The sequence below is a fragment of the Sminthopsis crassicaudata genome, chromosome 1, assembly GCF_048593235.1.
Source record: "Sminthopsis crassicaudata isolate SCR6 chromosome 1, ASM4859323v1, whole genome shotgun sequence".
Lineage (NCBI taxonomy): Eukaryota > Metazoa > Chordata > Mammalia > Dasyuromorphia > Dasyuridae > Sminthopsis > Sminthopsis crassicaudata.
This window is the reverse complement of record NC_133617.1, coordinates 533,733,183-533,748,957: the sequence shown is the minus strand read 5'-3', so window position 1 is coordinate 533,748,957 and position 15,775 is coordinate 533,733,183. Positions and strand designations below refer to the sequence as shown.

Here is a 15,775-nt window from a genome sequence, read left to right as displayed (position 1 = left end):
GGGACAAGGTGTAGTGAACTGTAATTTCATTAAGTTAGAAGCCCAAATATAGTAGTCAAAAATGTTAATGTGATTTTTGGCTTCATTATGAAAGGCATATTTCCAGGCATACAAAAGTAATAGTTTGTATTCTCCCCTGGTTAGGTCCATATTTATAGATTTCTGGGGACCATAGATTAAAAAGGACATTGATAAGTTAGAAAATATCCAGAGGAGGTAAATAATAATGCTTATGTATGTTGTATCTATATAAGATGACGATTGGTTTGTTGTATCTTGTGTATATGTGTGGCCTAAGGATTCAATGAAAAGCCAACTTAATTTGGGCTTTACTTTTCATTATATCATTACTGGAAGACTATGACATTCTTTTATATTTATCTTCAGTTACCTGATCTTGATACTATTTTTTATACATAACTTCAAAAATTCAGAGCTGGTCAGTAACTTCCCTTTGCATACACATAAATCTCTTTATAAAATTCCCTTTCCTCCCTCATTATAATAAATTTGTGTCATCGTTCTTGAGTATACTCTTTGAGCTAATTCAGTTAAAAGCAACATCATCCCTCAAACTTAGTAATCTTAGATTCTTTCCTCTCTCAGACCCATCATATATAATTAGTTGTAAAGTCGTATCTATTCTGTTTCTACACATCTCTTCTTTTGTTAATATTCTTGTCCCCCTTAAATTATCATGGATATAGCATTTACCTTTGTATATATGGTTTTCCCCTATGGAAATGAAAGACATAAAGGGCAGTTACTGTTTTTCCTTCTGTTTTTATTTCAACACTTAGCACAGTATATTTCAATAATTATTTGTAGATTGAATTGAATTGTACTTTACCTATTCTTTCTATTAATTCATTGAAACTCTTACTTTTAAAAGTATAAAGTATGGTAATTTTCTAGCAATCTTTGTTGAATAATGAGTCCTTACCAAAACAGTTGGGCTTACTTGGGTTTATAGCTCTGCATTAATTTGCTTCTGGATCTTGAACTTATTCTACTGATGTTTTTCTAATTTTTAACCAGCATCAAATAATGTTGATGATTACTTGCTTTGTAGTACACTTAGAGATCTAAAGCCATAATGAGGAGGAAAAGGATAGGAACATGCTTATCATCATTCCCCATGAAATTCTTTACTTTTTGTTCCTTAAGATGAATTTAGCTATTATTTTTTCTAATAATTTTGGTTGTCTGATTGGTATGGCATTTAATCTGTACATTAATCTGGATATTATTGTCATTTTGTATTTAGTAGGTATGGCCCAACCATGGGAAATTAGAATTATTACAATTATTTTGAGTCACTTTATTTTTTTAAGATTGTGAGGTTATATTAGCAGACTCTCAAATATTTGTAAATTCTTGAGCTATTTTGGCATTTTTTTCCTGACTCTTTTTGGTGGCTTTTTTGGGTAATATATAGAAAGTCTCATGATTGTTGAAGTTATTTAATCCTGCTATTTTAATGAATCTATTGTTTCAATTACTTTTAGTTACTTTTACTCTGTCAGAGATCTTAATTAGCTATGTGTTTTTTAAAAATTTGGCTGAAACATAATAAACTCTATTCCAGTGTCTCACTTAAACAGTATGAATCTCTCAAGCACATTCCTTATAAATAACATACAAATGGATTCTGCTTATTCATTCTAGTAACTTCCATTAGATGAGTAAACTCATCCATTTCACAGTCATAATTATGATTGTTAGTAGTAGATATCCCTCTATTTTATCCCTTAGTATTTTTCTCTTGTTTTTCCCACCTCTAAATCCTTTATTATAAACAGTAAGAAGGTAATGAAAGGGTATTCGTTAATGATCTAAAATTTAAATTCTCCATACGTATTCTTCTGCTCCTCATGAGTTCAAATCTGGCCTCAGATGGTGGTGTGATCCTGGCAAGTCACTAACCTCCTCTTGCCTCAGTTCCCTTGACTGTAAATGAGAATAAAAGTAATTCTCACCTATGGTTGATATGAGAATCAAATAAGATAATTTTATATATATATATATATATATATATATATATATATATATATATATATAGCACTGTGCAAAGTGACCAAAACATATTAAATGTTCAAGAAATACGTGTGCCCTTTTCTTCCTTCTTTCCTGCCTTTTTAATCAAATCCTGACTCTAATTACTGGTTCTTATACTTTCTTTCTCTCTTTTTAATCTATCCTTTGTGATGTACTTTTCAGAGATGAAATTTAGTTGCTTCCTTGTAAACTCCTCTCTCAACTTTCCCTATTCCTGCCTTCACATTTGAAAATTTTCTTGTATATCCTCACCATGACAATTCGGAAATTTTCCCTTCTTTTTTATTTCTTCCCTAGTATATTTACTATTCTTTCCATTTTTTTTCTCTCTTAATATTAGCAAAACAAAACAAAACTACCCCTAAACAATTCCTATTTTGTCTTTGTAACTCATCTAGAAGACAGTGGGATTCTGAAGAAATATTTATTTCTTCAGCTCTAACTAAAATATAAGTTTTTCAGCATCATTTAGCCCTTTCTATGACTCAAATGTATTTTACCTTGCTAAGTTTGTCTTAATTCCTAAGCATATCAATGGTTCTTCCAAGCTCTGGTATTTTATCAAGAATGCTTTGATTTTGTTAAAGGTTTATTTTTCCCCTGTGGAATTATGTTTTCCAGTACAAGTTATTATTGGTTATTGAGAAGTAGAAACAATACTAAATAAAAATGGACCACTTGTACACGGAATACATATGTATTAGCAGTGACAATTTTGAGGGCACTAATGAAATTTATTGACAATCATATCAAGAAATATAAAAGAAGAAAGGATACCAAATGCTTAGAAAAATTGTGTGCCTTACCTTTACCAAAATGAAAATGGCTAAGAGCATACCAATTATTGAGTTTAAATGTATACTTTTCCATCAACTGTAAGCTTTTACAAGAATACTGTATCTCTATTGAAGGCAATCTCAATGAAGGTATGGGGGAAAAAAAGAAATTGGCAGATTACATTTTTAAAATCAGCAGACCATATCTTTAAAATCACACCTTTTAAAGATATCAGAGAAGATCATACTTTGGTTATTATTTTTGATAACAAAAAAAGTATTTGATTAAGTAGAACAATACACAGCCTCAGGACTCTACTCCAGCAAGGTATTTCAAATGCAAATTATATATCAAATTATATGTCAAAATTATATAGATTCCTAGAGAAATAGCAATATAATTAATTTTTATAAGTGAAGAATAAACCAATAAAGGTGAGTGCTATCTCAAAGATGTCACAGTCTTGGAGGATATCCATCACAAATTCCAAATGGAACAGAGTAATGGAAGATCTCCAAATTTTCTGATGGTGCAGGTGATATTGAACTAATTGTGTCAAATCCTAGAACACTGAAGAACTTCTTAAATGAGATTCATAATCACTCTGATTTTAGTCTAACTATTCATAATACAAAAGCCAGATAAATGAAGAATATCTATTGTCCAGATTATGATATGTAGATGGGTAGATAACCTACAATGCTCAGTCATTAGTAAATGGACTCAAGATAAAATAGACAAATGAGCTGGGTCCTGAAATGAACAGTAAATAGAAAATAAGTTGGATTGTCTGGAAAATTATGCTTTTAATAATCCCAAGCATTTCCCAAAAACAAAGGCCTGTCTTTTAATATAAATATTTGTGTGATGTAACATTACTATGAGTCATGAATCATCATAATTATCATCTAAATTACAGTTGTGGCTCTTCCCAAACACAATAGAGAGGTTCATCAAGGATATAGAATGGATATGAAAAAAACCACCAGTGTGCTCTATGTCCATAAAGGAAAGTATGAATCATTTTTGTAAATTTATAAATAGGAAGTCTAACAATTGGAGAGCTTGAGTATGCCACCGGTACCCATACAAAGATAAGAAAAGTAGATGAAAACTGTAAGCATGCTGATTTTACCCCTCAGGAAGGATTTGTGGGGGGATATAGATAACAGTAGAGTAAGATGAGAGGGCATGGATGAAGGAAACACCAATAATAATACCATCCCTAACTGTGTCATAGAACTAGTTAAGGATCAAAGAACTCTTTCATTGATAATATTCTAGTTATCATTCACAGTTCCTAAAATGTCAATCATATTTATATATTTATATTTACCACCAAATGTTGAGATCTTTAGTTCTCTTCATATGATACTTGTAATATTATGGATAATAAAAATATTGAACTCTAATACTGAATTTAGGAATGACATTCCTTACTTATCAATTTCTATGAGCCACTAAGTGTATGTAGAAATTTTCTTTTTTACTCTACTATTCAATACTACCAAATACTCTCTTTCTTAAAAACACCTTGTAATATTCTGTTTTCTCCATTTAATCTTTCTTCTGTATTTATAGGGTAATAATTTTCCCATCTCAACCCCTCACATATTCCTTGAAATTTATGAATACTTATACACAATCCCTACTCTGAATAATTATTTATCCAATATTCAGTATTCATTCATTTATCTTCAGCAGTGTTTACTCTTTGCTCTATTTTAAAACTATGGAATATGAGATAAAGCATAGAACAGCAATTAGAAATTTGACTTTGGAGTTAAAAAGACTTTTGGGTTCAAGTCTTCAGATTCATATTGGATTTTGAGACCAGGCAAGTTAGGAAACAGAGAAGGACAGAAAGACAGATAGACAGATAGACACAGAAATAGAGACAGAAACAAGAAAAGAAGAAAGAAAGATGTCGAGAAACTCAAAAGACAAATTTTGACAACTTCAAAACTTTATGTAGTTTTGTAGTTATGTAGTAGCCCTGCTACTAATATTTCCTCAGATCTTCTAGATAACAGAGAGGTAAATAAGCATGATATTTTGGAAAATTCTGACACTTCCCAATTGAGTGACGATAGATAAATTGCTCATCATCCAAAAAATACAGATGATTCTAGCATTTGCAAATCTATTTCAAAAAAGTGTTGTAAATAACATATTTTGCACATCTTTAAATTCTACTTAAATATAAACTATTCATTTTTTATTAAGAGATCTCTTAGAAATTATCATCATACATATATCATGAAGAATCAGTGCTTTCTCCTAATTCCAGCTTGGAATAGAGACATTAAAATAGTCCCAATTTGGTCTAGATATTATGGACCATATCTATCTAACTTTGTAGTCAGATGATACAGAATGTTACTTGACAACTGTGAATCTTACCAAAATAATATTATATCTATTGTGATACTATTACAATATTTTACAATTCTAATATTTACACCTAATTAGAGCTAAAAAAGAGAAATTAACTATCTTGTCCATACAACTTCTTTTCTTATGTTTACCGTTGTGTTAAATAGATTATTTAATCTCTTCAGTCTATTTCTATAGCCATAGAATGAATCAATCAAACTAAATGATTTCTAAGGTCCTTTCCAGCTTTAAAATTCTATCAGACTTTAAAGTCATATGTATTATATAATTAATATGGTACTGTGTTATATATTATGTACTTCAAAGGGCTATACCATGAGGTCTTCAGAGATTTTCTTTTCTTATGTTGTAGATATTCTTGTTTCCCAGTTGTGGTGATAATTGCATAATTAATAGGAATAATTCTTTTGAAGGAGAGATTACAAAAATCTATAGAGAAAAAGGATGGGGCTAATTTTATTTTTTCATCAGACAATGAACTTTTGTCTTGTCTTTAGGAATTTATTTTAAGTGGCAGTCATAGCATTAAAGTATTTATGATCATGTTAGTGACAATTGGTAGACATTCCATAATTCTATGTTCCCACTTTTCCATCATCCTAAAATACTACTTACTACTCATTATCTTCCAAAGAAAGGCTAAGTCCCTCCCACCAACCTAAGCTTTCACTAGTCTGCTTTGTATAATCTCTTTTCTTTGCTATTCATGTACTTCTTTTCTTAGTTTTTATACTCACTGTCTTTCTCCAATCTTTTCTCTAGTATTTCTCCTTTGTTGTGGAGTAGACCAGGAGTCAAAAGGTCTAAATTCCAGACCTAAAGCATCACTTATTATGTAGGCTTGGGCAATACTATTAATCTCAATGACTTTAGTTTCTTAATTTGCAAAACAAAGATGATGATCATTCTTTCTGTACATTCCTTAAAGGGGTTGTAGAAAGGGGCAACAAATGAAGGTAAAAGATTTCTGGAAAGTGTAAAAATTATCCATATATAGGACTATCATTGATTTTTCCTTTTCCTCTCTCTTACTACTTTCCTTACTTATCCTTTTCTCCTTTACAGTTCTCTATTTTTAAACTCTCTCACGCCCCTGCCTTTGGATTCCTTCTCGTTTTCCTTTTGAATTCATTCATCTTTTTTTTTTTCTTTATCTTTTTTTTTCCTTTTTCTATTGTGAATATCTTTCTCTTTCTATCTCTTAAATAGGAATAAAACCTATGCTTTCTCTGTCCTTCACTAAGCTCTCAAATTGATCTTCCAAAAAAATATGTCTGAATATATCCCTGTGCACCATTTCCATAAACACCAGTGATTAACTATTACATTCAGGATCAAATATAAAATCCTTTGTTTGGCTTTCAAAGCCTTTTATAACCTATCTGGCCCCTTCTGATCTTTCCTTTCTTGAATCTTACTGTTTTACTTGTACCTCTGTGATCCAATGGCATTTGCCTCCTTGCTGTCCAATGACCAAGACACTTCATCTCCTGACTCAATTTTCACTGGTTTGTCTCATATTTGGAACTTTTCCTTTTTTATCTTTATTTTCTGATTTCCCTGGCTTCCTTCAAGTCTCAGCTAAAATTCCCTTTTCATTCCTTTTAACTGCTCATGTCTTTTCTCCGAGATTATCTCTAGTTTGTACATAGCTGATAGTATTCTGCCTCAATTATGAGCTCTTTGAGATTGAGACTTTTTTGAATCTTCTATGTCTAATATTTAGCAAACTTTCTGGCATATAAATGGTAGTCAATTAATTAGTTTTTTGTAAGGGCCCTTTGAATGGGAGGGCACTGTGCAAAAGGAGATTTGAGTGGCCCAGAAGTAATCTCTGTGGATATAGGACTGCCCTGTGGGTGGGATCTTGGCCATATTGAGATAGCTTCGTAATGGGTGATGGCTCTCTCGCTGGTTGGCTGTGTGTGTGTGACCTCACGGGCCCTTTATAAGCCCACTGCAGACAGCAGTCTCTCTCTTTAAGCTGGCGCTCTTTAACCTGGGGTAGCCAAGCCAAGCTGACGGATAGCCGAGAGGTAAGGAGTTTGGTAGAGAACACGTGGGTCTTCAGACCAGGTGTTCACTAGGGAGCTGACAAGTCAGGGTCTTATGTGAGTAGGTATAATAAAGGCTTTCTGTTCTTGAGTGCGCTACTGGTTATTAAACTATAGATTCAAGAGATTGTGGCCAGAGACCTTTGAAGGCCTCAGAGGAGGCAAGCTGGGTAGAGTTGACACTGCAAAGGTCAGTGGTCAAAGGTACTCTGTTGGGCCTAGGGCAGACTAGTAATTGTAACTACCAGGAGGGCATGTTATAGTTTTTCTATCAAAAAGCTTCTAGAAATACTGGAAATCTCCTGGAGATCCAACTAACTTTCTTTGTCTGGCTATTCAGTGTTCAGATTTGTTTTCATTTGTAGAATTGACCAAGAAGCTACATACCATCATTAAGGTTCTAGTGTCATGTGAGAGTCAAGTAAGAGTGCCTACCACCAAGTTTGACAGTCAAAAAATAGAAACAAGTGATAGATTTGGCACCCAAATGTGAACTAATCAAGGGAAGCCAGAACATAGTCACTGAATCATTCCAGATTCTCAAGACACAGAAATTTATCAAGCAAAGTGTAATACATACACATAATTATCCTATCTGTACCTATAGGATATATATTCTACACAAATATGTGTGTGTGTGTGTGTATGTGTGCATGTATACACATATACTTACATATTATACTTGCACATATATAAGTAGTTATGATGTAAAGACCACATAATAGATATAGTATCCATGATAACAACTCACAATTACATAATATTTTAAAGTTCATGAAATACCTTCTCTAAATATAATATACTAGCTAGATATGAGAGGTACCATGATGTGTGGATAGAGTACGGGAATTAAAATCAGGAAAATATGAGTCTAAATCCTACTCCTGACATTTACTAATCATAAAGTAATTACAAATTACATCACCTCTCAACTTCAACTTCCTCATTTGTAATAAAATGGGGATAAGGTAACTGTTGTGACTATATCATGGTATTGTGAAACTCAAATAAGATAATGTATATTAAGCACTTTGCAGATTGTAGGGTAAGTTACTAAAATTACACTATAAACTGATGTTTTTATACTATATGTGTATGCATAGTACACATAATATAAAGTAGGAATAATTATATTTAAGTGAATGCTTTTCTATTACTATTTTGATAATCATGAGATATTATCATTTAAATCACAAAACTAATAAAGACATTTTATTTTATGATTACTCTAAAATAGATCACCTGGAAGTTGTCTTCTAGTAGCACTGTCCCATCTCTCTTTTGGATAGTCCTCATATTATAATGGGGCAGAAAAGGAACAGAATTATTATGAATAAAACAATCTCATTTATGACTCAAGAACTATTTGGCAAATGAAAGATTTCTTAGAAAAGAAGAAAATATCAACAATACTTAAATAAGTTATATTTTTGTATCATGAAAATCCAGGTTTAATGAAATACAGTAAAAATAGTGCTCTGATTTAAATATTTCATCCATAGGATGAAGTAGAAGAAAAAGAAAATTTTCTCATTTTTCTTCTTTTTCTCTCTTTTTACCATTCTTCTTTTAGCTAAATACTGTTATTGAGGCTCTTGTAAAGTTCATATTTAAGAGACTAATAAATTATCATGCAAAAATTGAAATGCATAGATATTTTCCAAAAGGGAATATTTTTACAATGCTAATTTAAGGAATTATTAATAGATCATGAGGTCAACAAGTTATCCTTCCTCAAAAAATCCAATGTGAAACCTCCCTCTCCAAAGGCCTACATAAACTTCCTAGGGCTTTTGGATGCCAACTTCAAAGACATATCCCCAGTAGTTGAAATCTTTTTATTTTTCAGTGCAAAAAAAAAAAAAAAAAAAAAAAAAAAAAAAAAGCTATCTGCAACAATGAGTCATCTACTGCAGTTCAACAACACCCTGTCCTTTTCATGCTTCTGCAGCCCTTCAAAAGGAAAGTACTATCTTTTAATGCCATGCACATATCCTCTCACTGCCTAACTGCAAAACATAATTAATCCAGACCTTTTTATGCTTAATGAAACACCCTGGAAAACACCACTAGGAGGAAAAATAACCTTTCTCATTTTGCTCAGGTGTATTTGATTCATATTTTGGGAATTAGTTATAACTACTGGTAAAGCAAACTACTTATATTAAGGAAAGCACATAGCCACCTGTTAGAATCAATTTTTTTAAACTTTTAAGGCATGAAATAGTTTGATTTCAAATTTGGTCTTGTTCTTTTTTTAAAAACACTTTCTAAATAGTGGTTGAATTAGGATATTTACAGGCAGTAATCTCTTAGATACAGCTGCTGAATATCATTTCACTTTATTAGAATAATTTTTCATATTTTAATCCATATACAGTACATCACAAAGAGTCTCAACTCCTCGGGGAGGAAAAATATAAATATAAAGCTTAATTTTCAAGACAGTCCTAATAGTAGATAAAGTTTCTCTATTCTAGTTGACAAGAGTACATATAACAAGTAAGAAATATAATACAGTTCCCTTACCTGCTTTGGCGTAACCCCAGGCATGCGGATGTCCAATGCAAAATCGGATGAATCAATAGGGATTACTGGCCTGGTGGTACCAAGGCATTCATTGGGAAATGATCTAGTAGTTTCTTTATACCTTAAAAGAGATATAAAGTTTTAAAAATCTTAATGACAATGGAACTTTAATTCAGTAAGAAAAAAAGGATTTTCACCTACTTGTTATATAAATTCTTCACAATTAGTCTCATGTAGTTAGACATTTATAAACTATTTTAAGCATGTAACACATTCCTCAAAATACTTCCTAACTCAAAACTAATATGAAATAAAAAAATATTTAAATGAAATGCATTTCATACTTGCTTTTATACAGCTCAAAAAAAAAAAAAAAGGAAATATGAGGTTCTGATTAATGAAATTATTGGGTCTAACAAGTTAAAAGAATCAATGATATACCAATTTCCTCAACCTAAGAATTGTAACTATAACCCAGTAAATTTTAATAACTCCATCAAGGGATGATTGAAATCAAAGTGATGATGATGATTAATACTATTGGTTGGGAATAAAAGGAAAACATGTTTTTAGTACTACATAAGAGTTCTAAGGGGGAGGACAGATCACTGAGTGAAAGAGAACTATGTGAATACATAAATATTTAACAAGGTAATTATCAGAAGTGTATCTACAGCTCAGTGTTTTTTTGGTGAACTGCTGGAGTCCATGATCTGTCCCGCTCACCCACTGCCAAAGTCTAACAAGATATTTTATACTTGTAGATGTGATAACAAGAGAGTGCTTAAGTTTAAACAACTGTAACGTGGCTTCTGGATAACTCACACAGAGAGAGACTAGTATTAGAAATCAAAACTTCTTAATAGAGTTTTGAAAAACAGGAAATCTGGCTGCCATACAATGGAGTCATTTTAAAACAGAGACCTAGTTTTCAAGAAGTTACACCCACAAAAAATAAACACAATTTCAATAAATTATATTCAGCTGGTACATCCTTTTAAGACTCACAGCTGAAAAAGTGATTGTACCTTTAAATAGCATGCACAAAAACCATCATAAACATCAGCTCTCCAGCAAAACCCACCTCTTAAAGACAGAAAGCGGGCTTCTATAACCCAAACAGCTGTTTTGAAAAACAAGGAACAGTATTAGCAGGTTATTAACGAGGCCAGCCATGTCCACCCTGCTGTTCCTGGCCCGATTAGAGCAGTAGAAAAAGGGCAGAGCAGCTCTATCGGGTGTGATCCCAACAATTAGGCAGCAGTGGCTGTATCAATTCACTACTTCATTATCGTGTGCTCTGCAGGCATCCCCCACAGCGCTGGACAAACCATCTATCTTGGAGGCACGATATATCAGGAAGGTGGACGATGCTATGTTGTCTCTTATCATTAGCTGCAAAAAAATCTGTTGGAAGAAATCTTTCACAGCGAGGTTACGCTGTACTTTTTTCCAGTCAAGAAACAGAAGCAAAGAGGTAGTCCTGATGTTTTCCCCCTCTGAAGCTTTTGGCTCTGGTGCTCCGTTTAGACCGGCAGGTGACTTATCAATCCACAATAACAGAGGCTGTGAGGGATATCATACAAACCAACGTCATTCATCATTCGGAACCTGCAAAAATAGAAGCAGATAATGGATGACTAACACATTACAGCATTTGTCCTCAGCAAATCCCTGTTGAGGCTTTTTAATACATTAATACTTTCATAAGCTTTAGCCCAACCCAGTGAGAAATGCCTTGGCTGTTGATCTCTGTCTTTCTTCCTCCACCCCCACACAATTACCGTTCCACATTTCCTTCCTTATATCTTTCCCTTCTATGACTAAAAATGCATTTCAAACCTCCAACAATATCTTCCTCTAGCTAAGAAAGTTATTCATACATTAGATTACTGTCAGATGAAAAAGACAAGTGAAGGAGAAACACGGAGAGAAACTGAGCAGAGAATTTTGATAGAACAGTGATCAGAAAAAGATTATGAGAACAAAGACATGCCCTTATATGTACCATGAAGTCTTTTAAAAATCCTATAGATTATGAACTATTAAGTGAGATGATATGGAAATAACAGTGCATAAGTTTTGAAAGGTACTTCATTTTGGGACATAAAAAAAGAGAGACAAATACAGTGCTTCTTAGCTAGTATCTACCGTACATTAACAAACATATTACGACAAGGAGTTTCCCATTGACAAAACTATCAGGACATTTGGAACTGGGGTCATATGGATTCTATTAAAATAAGTTGAAAATAATGTTTATCAGTTTTAATATGTATGGCTTCTTATTCCCTGAACATCTTGGTATAAGTTCCAAGGTTTTTATTCAGAAGTCAGGTATTTAAAATCATGCATCACTGCCTATATATTAACTTTACTTTAAAAAAAAAAAAAGATTTGTTAAAGGGTTTTTACCATTTGCCATAACCTCAGGGGGAAACCACATATATACTACCATCAGTCTAACAAAAACAGACAATTCTGTTAGTATTATATAAAAGTTTCAAAATATATTTACATGCTACTTTCCAAATTCAAAAGATATTAAAGATGCATTTTAAACGTAAGATAAACTATGTGAAAGACACAAAGTTCCTCATAGCACTTTAAGAAATATACCTTGCACTAAATATAAATGAAGTAAGGCTAGACATGCACATAAATCTTGCTGGAAAAGAATTGTTCCTTGAAAGCTGAGGAATTAATAAGAGAACTAATGATTATGAGATTTTAAGCTGACTGTAAAAATGAAGCCAGGCTGATCCAAAAGTGGGAACAAGTCACTTGAGTAAAAAGGAAGCAAAGTCATTGGACAATTCTGGACACTCCCCTAGTTGACCTTTAAAATTAATCCATCAATCAGTCAACATTTAATTAAAGGCAGACTATATGCCACACACTGTGCCTCAAGCACTGGGGATATAAGAAGAAGCAAAAAGACAGTTCTTGCCCTCAAGGAGTTTACATTATAATGAAGGAAGCACCATGCCAACAAATATAGACAAAGCAAGCTAAATAAAGAGTAGATAACAAATAATTAAAAGAGGTAAAATATTGCAATTAAGATAGGTTAAGGAAGACTTCCTCTAGAAGGTGGAATTTTAGTTGGGTGCCAGGTAGTTGGAGTGGAGGAAAGAGAATCTTCCAGGCATGGGGGAAGGCCAGAGGAAATGCCTGGAACTGAGAGGCTTTCCTAATGGAACAGCCAGGAGGCCAGGGTCACCGAAAGGGAATACGGTATAAAAAAGAAGGAAAGGTAGGAAAGGGTTAGGTTATGAAAGGTTTTGTATGGCAAAAAATAAAATTTTATTTGTTCTTGGAGGCAAAAATGAACTACAGTAGCTGACATAAAACATTAGATTCAATTCCATAATTTAGAGAAAGAGAGAAAGGGAATACTTAAGACTATTCAACTCTTTACTTTTTGAGGAAAAGGAGATTTTTTTCTCACTGTCTCTTCTCCTTTCTTTCTCCACCATTCCCATGGCATCTAACAGTAAAACACTCGGAGACTTCTCAGCCCAACAATTGAACAGGTACTTTTAAAAAGGCTAAAATAAAATTGAGGGAGCAAAGACATATCCTATAGGCAAATGTGTCAACAGAGAGGCAATCACTGAAGACAAAGATTCAAGGGTCAAAACCTATGGCAGCAAAGAAGAAAGCTAACAACAAAATCAAGAAAGAGGTAGCTCTGCTAATCTTCTGCAGAGAGGATTCTATTAAAAAAAAAAAAAGTATTTTAAGGCCCTGTTTTCCAGAGGTTTTAGTTGCCTTGGAAATAAGTTTTCCTATGCATGTACCTCATCATCATATTATTAAAGTGTGTGATTCTACTAATAGATATTGTCAATCAACAAGCATTTATTAAATGTTTACTATATGCCAGACACTTTGTGTATTAATTGGGGGGAGGGTGCGCACACTGGATTTCTGGGAGGAAAGTTTTGTAACCACAGTTCTATGTTATATTAGTAGATATTATTGCCATGAGTTCATCATGTTTTATTCCATGGAAAATTCAAAAGACATGAGAAAGCCAATTAAAGTGATTAAGTTATTTTATTTTATATTTAGACTACCTTGACAGTAAGGTAAATATTATACAGTATAACTAGGTGGTTCAGTGGATAGATCATTGGGCCTGGAGTGAGGACCTCAGATATTTCCTGGACAAGTCACTCAACCCTGTTTGCTTATGTCCTGGAGAAGAAAATGACAAACCACTTCAGTATCTTTGCCAAGAAAACCCCAAATGGGGTCACAAAGAGTTGGAGAGAACAAAATTATCTATACAATTATTAATGTAAATGTACTTTGATAGTTATCTTATTATCTTATCTATTATTAAAGACCTTACACTTAAATCATTAAATTATTATTATTATTAAATTCAAAGTGAACTTTGTTGACATTATATGTATTCTCTTTTTTCCCAGGGCGCAGAAGTCCAGGTCCTATATATGATGTGGGAAGTGTTTGTCAGGTTGAGGAGGAACATGTTAACAATGGCAGACAAGTGTTAAATGGTTTGGTGGTTAAGTGGATGAATAGAATGTGAAAATAAAGCATGCACTTCGTCTTAAAATAAAATACGAAAATACTGAATTTGATATGTGTTGTGAAGTCATGAGAATATTAGTCCAAGTTGAGAAATTTAATTAAGAATAATGTCTTCTTATTCTCCTGATGGAAGTATTTTCAGGACAGAATGATTTGATGACTAATAGACATAGTTAGAGGGAGTCTGTTACTGATCACGGAGACTGGAAAAATAAAATTGGTTACTGTTGTCAAGTTAGTGCTGCAATAGAATCACTGACTGAATGATACCAGTGAGATTTTCTATTATTTCTCTAATAGGTATCTAATCATTGTTGACTGTTAGGGGAGGATTACCTCATAATTACTACATGTCACATGATATAAGTATTATGCCTCTATGTTGAAAATGACCAGTTGAATTGCTACATCATTGGGAATTTGTAAATATGTGGGCACAAAGGAGTCATTTTCCACATTTAATGTAACCTGAGAATCATAAAATCTCATACATTTCTATCTCTACTAATTTGTAATGAGTTTTGATTATACTAGAATTGACATCAAGTTTCCCTTTATCCTGGAAAAAAGACTATCCAAAATTTTTAAAAGTGCTTTGTTTTTGTTTTGCTCTTTATGTTTGTGTGACTATTGATGCTACTTGTCAACATAGGGAATTTTTTTTTTTACTTAGCAAGATACAAATATAGACATATATAGATAGATAATATACATGAAACTTCTAACATATAAATATAATATCTAATATTTCAATGAAAATACTTGAAAATGTGTAGTTATCTTTTTTCCAACAAGACAGGCCAAGGGCACAGTGTTAGTGGTCTAAAATATTTACTACTACAATCATAGCAATTCTTCACTTATATATAAGAATTCCATTCATTAGGAGAATTCATTTTTCAAAGAAAATACAACAAAAAAGAGAGATTAAAAGTTTAGTGGAAAGAAGAGGACACTGCTCATTTGGGGGCATTATGGAAAAAATCTGAACTGACAGAAGTTAAGCCTGGAGAGGAATGAAGAAATTACTAGCTCAGTCACTTTCTTTCATGCCAGAAAGATTCTTTGTATTTCAATTTTCCTCCTCTGTTTCTAATATCTCTGGGGCCTCATCTTTTATCATTATTTTAAATATGGTATGCAGAATACATTTTTGCTCCTGGTTTTCAGAGAGATAAATATTTATTAAATTATATTTCATTAGTCCATTAGGCAAATTTTGATAGAAGATACCTCACATATTATTACTATTTTCTACTCTTTAGACTTTGTTCTGTTGTTTCTCATTGAACCATTGAATTTCTTGGGTTAATTTTATTTCAAGGCATCCATTACTTGGGTCAAGTATTCTACCTTCTGTTTAAAGCTCTTTCCTATTTTTAAGAGCTCTGATTTCA

At 32.6% G+C, this 15,775-nt stretch overlaps 1 protein-coding gene across 14 annotated transcripts in view; it reads right to left on the bottom strand.

Moving 5' to 3' along the window:
* Nucleotides 1-15,775, bottom strand: part of PAM (peptidylglycine alpha-amidating monooxygenase) — a 344,584-nt gene that overhangs the window by 219,474 nt on the left and 109,335 nt on the right. For all 14 annotated transcript variants that reach the window (XM_074281870.1, XM_074281880.1, XM_074281881.1 and 11 more), the window contains 2 exons: nucleotides 10,900-11,426; nucleotides 9,816-9,936 (listed from right to left, as the gene is read on the bottom strand). In XM_074281870.1, the coding sequence (XP_074137971.1) occupies nucleotides 9,816-9,936; nucleotides 10,900-10,991 (213 nt within the window). In that variant the 5' untranslated portion in view covers nucleotides 10,992-11,426. The remainder of the gene's footprint in view (nucleotides 1-9,815; nucleotides 9,937-10,899; nucleotides 11,427-15,775) is intronic.